General features: G+C 39.4%; 1 protein-coding gene across 1 annotated transcript in view; it reads right to left on the reverse strand.

The window, feature by feature from the left end:
• The window catches only part of LOC107080689 (ladderlectin-like), a 7,846-nt gene extending 6,484 nt beyond the window's left edge, over window positions 1-1,362 (reverse strand). Inside the window, exons 1-3 of the mRNA XM_015368894.1 lie at window positions 1,311-1,362; window positions 517-611; window positions 196-327 (exon numbers count right to left, since the gene is read on the reverse strand). Coding sequence (XP_015224380.1) covers window positions 196-327; window positions 517-611; window positions 1,311-1,362 — 279 coding nt within the window. The remainder of the gene's footprint in view (window positions 1-195; window positions 328-516; window positions 612-1,310) is intronic.
• Between the last annotated feature and the right edge of the window lie 847 nt (window positions 1,363-2,209).

Genomic DNA, 2,209 nt, shown 5'->3' on the forward strand with positions numbered 1-2,209 from the left:
TTGAATTGAATTGAATTGAATTTATTTAAATGATATTTGTCAAGAATTGAAGAATCCTTCTTTTAATTTGATGTCTGTGTATTTCATCAGCTTATTTAAAAACAGGAATAGCTTTTCTTTTCTTGACTAGTTTTGCTGTTATTTCTAATCAATCTTTGCAGCACAACAAAGATGGTTTTAGTTTTTTATTCTTACCTTCACTGCATCATGAGCTCCAAACCAACAGTTCTTGTGCCGTCCTGCGGTGTAGATGAGATCTATGAGGAACTTGTACTCGTTTTTGCTGTGGAAAGAGGCCAGATGTCCACCCAGCGAGAGACAGTGACTCTAGGAAAAAAAGGCAGAACTACAGCCGATTAAATCTTACTCTGCGCAGTAAGACAATAGGTGCTGCTGAATTTGAAGTTTCATGTAAGTCTTAAAGTCAAACTCTGCTTACGCTATACATTTTCCCTTTCTTAATACTGAACTTAACTCAGTATTTGTAACTCTTTACAACCATTTCAGCTGCTGTACCTCAGCGTCAGCCCAGCTCTTTTCATCCTTCACAAAATGGAAACAGCGATTTTCGTACCAACTCCATCCAGGAGGGCAATCATCACAATTAGCAGCTGGAAAATGTGTGAAGTAAAAAGATAAATACAAGAAAAAAATTTTCAGCATTATATAAAAAATTAAACACAGTTCAGCAGCTCTATTGTATCCATGTGTTTACAGCAAATGATCCAAATCTGTTTAAAATTTAATGGAATCTCTATTACACCAATTAAAATTGGTAACTATATTTATCATTTGTTATTGTAAAATAATATTTTAATCAATATTGAAGTGATTCTATCTTTTTTTTTATTATATCATTATTTTTATAATGTAATTTTATAAATTCAGATGAAAATCCTTTAAACTAACACATCTCATGATTCTGATAAAACTATTTTATTGAGATTTCTCTTGGCAGCATTAAATGTTGCTGCTCAATTAGTTATTTAATTTGTAAACTACATGCAAGGAGTGTTCACATGATCAAATTATTTTCTAAATTTTTCATACAGCTGCATGGCCGTAGTTTTTAGCAGGTTGAAGGTTCTAGGTTCGATTCTCACCCCAGGGTCTTTCTGCATGGAGTTTGCATGTACCCACCATGCATGCGTGGGTTCTTTCTGGGTATTCCGGCTTCCTCCCACAGTCCAAAGACAAGGATGTTAGGTTAATTGGTATTTATTAGGTGGGATTATGTGCGCGCATGGTGGTAAGTCTGTGCTTCTGTATTCCCTGCAACAAACTGGCAACCTGTTCAGGGTGTACCACACCTCTCAGTGACGCACCCACTGAGAAGGACACCCTGGTAATTGGCAGCTCCATAGTCCGAAACGTGGCATTAGAGACACCAGGGACCATAGCCAAATGTTTGCCAGGGGCCAGAAGGGGCGAGGGAGGTCACTAAAATTAGTGTTGCTTCCCTGTGTAAGTTTTTCAAACAAATGTTCGATTCTGTAATTTTTTCTCGTCCCCTCCCTGATCTGACCACTGATGACATGTTTAGCCGCATGTAATCATTTAATCCCGTCTCATCTAGGTGGTGTCGAGAAGACAAGGTGGGCAACATAGATATAAGGCAATCTTTTTGGGGAAAACCTGGTCTGATTCGGAGAGAGTGCATCCAACCCACTGTCTCCCTCCTTGGATGATGACGCTCTTCTTTCTAGGAATATGGCCAAATTTATCAGTCCAAAACCTTGACATCCCAGGGTGCAGACCAGGAGTCCTAATTTAATATAGCTTATGTTATGTTAACCAATCATTACTCCATCCAGACAGTGTCTTGCCCACGAGCAAAGTCAAATAAATAGTAAAAGAATTATAAAGATGGCGGATGTCCCCCTGGACGCCTCCCTCGGGAGGTGTTCAAGGCACGTCCCACTGGGAGGAGGCCCAGGGGACGACCCAGGACACGCTTGTTAAAATGAAAAGGATTTGTCCCCTTGGAAGAAAAGGCTGTAGCGCCCCGGGGGCCTCCTCACCGGTTCTTTTCCTGGGAGCAAGTTATTTACTACTCTTAACTCAAACTCGGTAAAACCATATAAAAAAGGACTATAAAAACAGGAGTAAAAAAGTAACAGAGTTCATTCCAGATCAGGTCGTTACAGGACAGAGAAAAATGTGAGGCAGAAATGACCTCATTTTGAACTTTTTCTCATTAACTTGGCTT

The sequence above is a fragment of the Cyprinodon variegatus genome, unplaced genomic scaffold (assembly GCF_000732505.1).
Source record: "Cyprinodon variegatus isolate N-32 unplaced genomic scaffold, C_variegatus-1.0 Scaffold2222, whole genome shotgun sequence".
Taxonomy (NCBI): domain Eukaryota; kingdom Metazoa; phylum Chordata; class Actinopteri; order Cyprinodontiformes; family Cyprinodontidae; genus Cyprinodon; species Cyprinodon variegatus.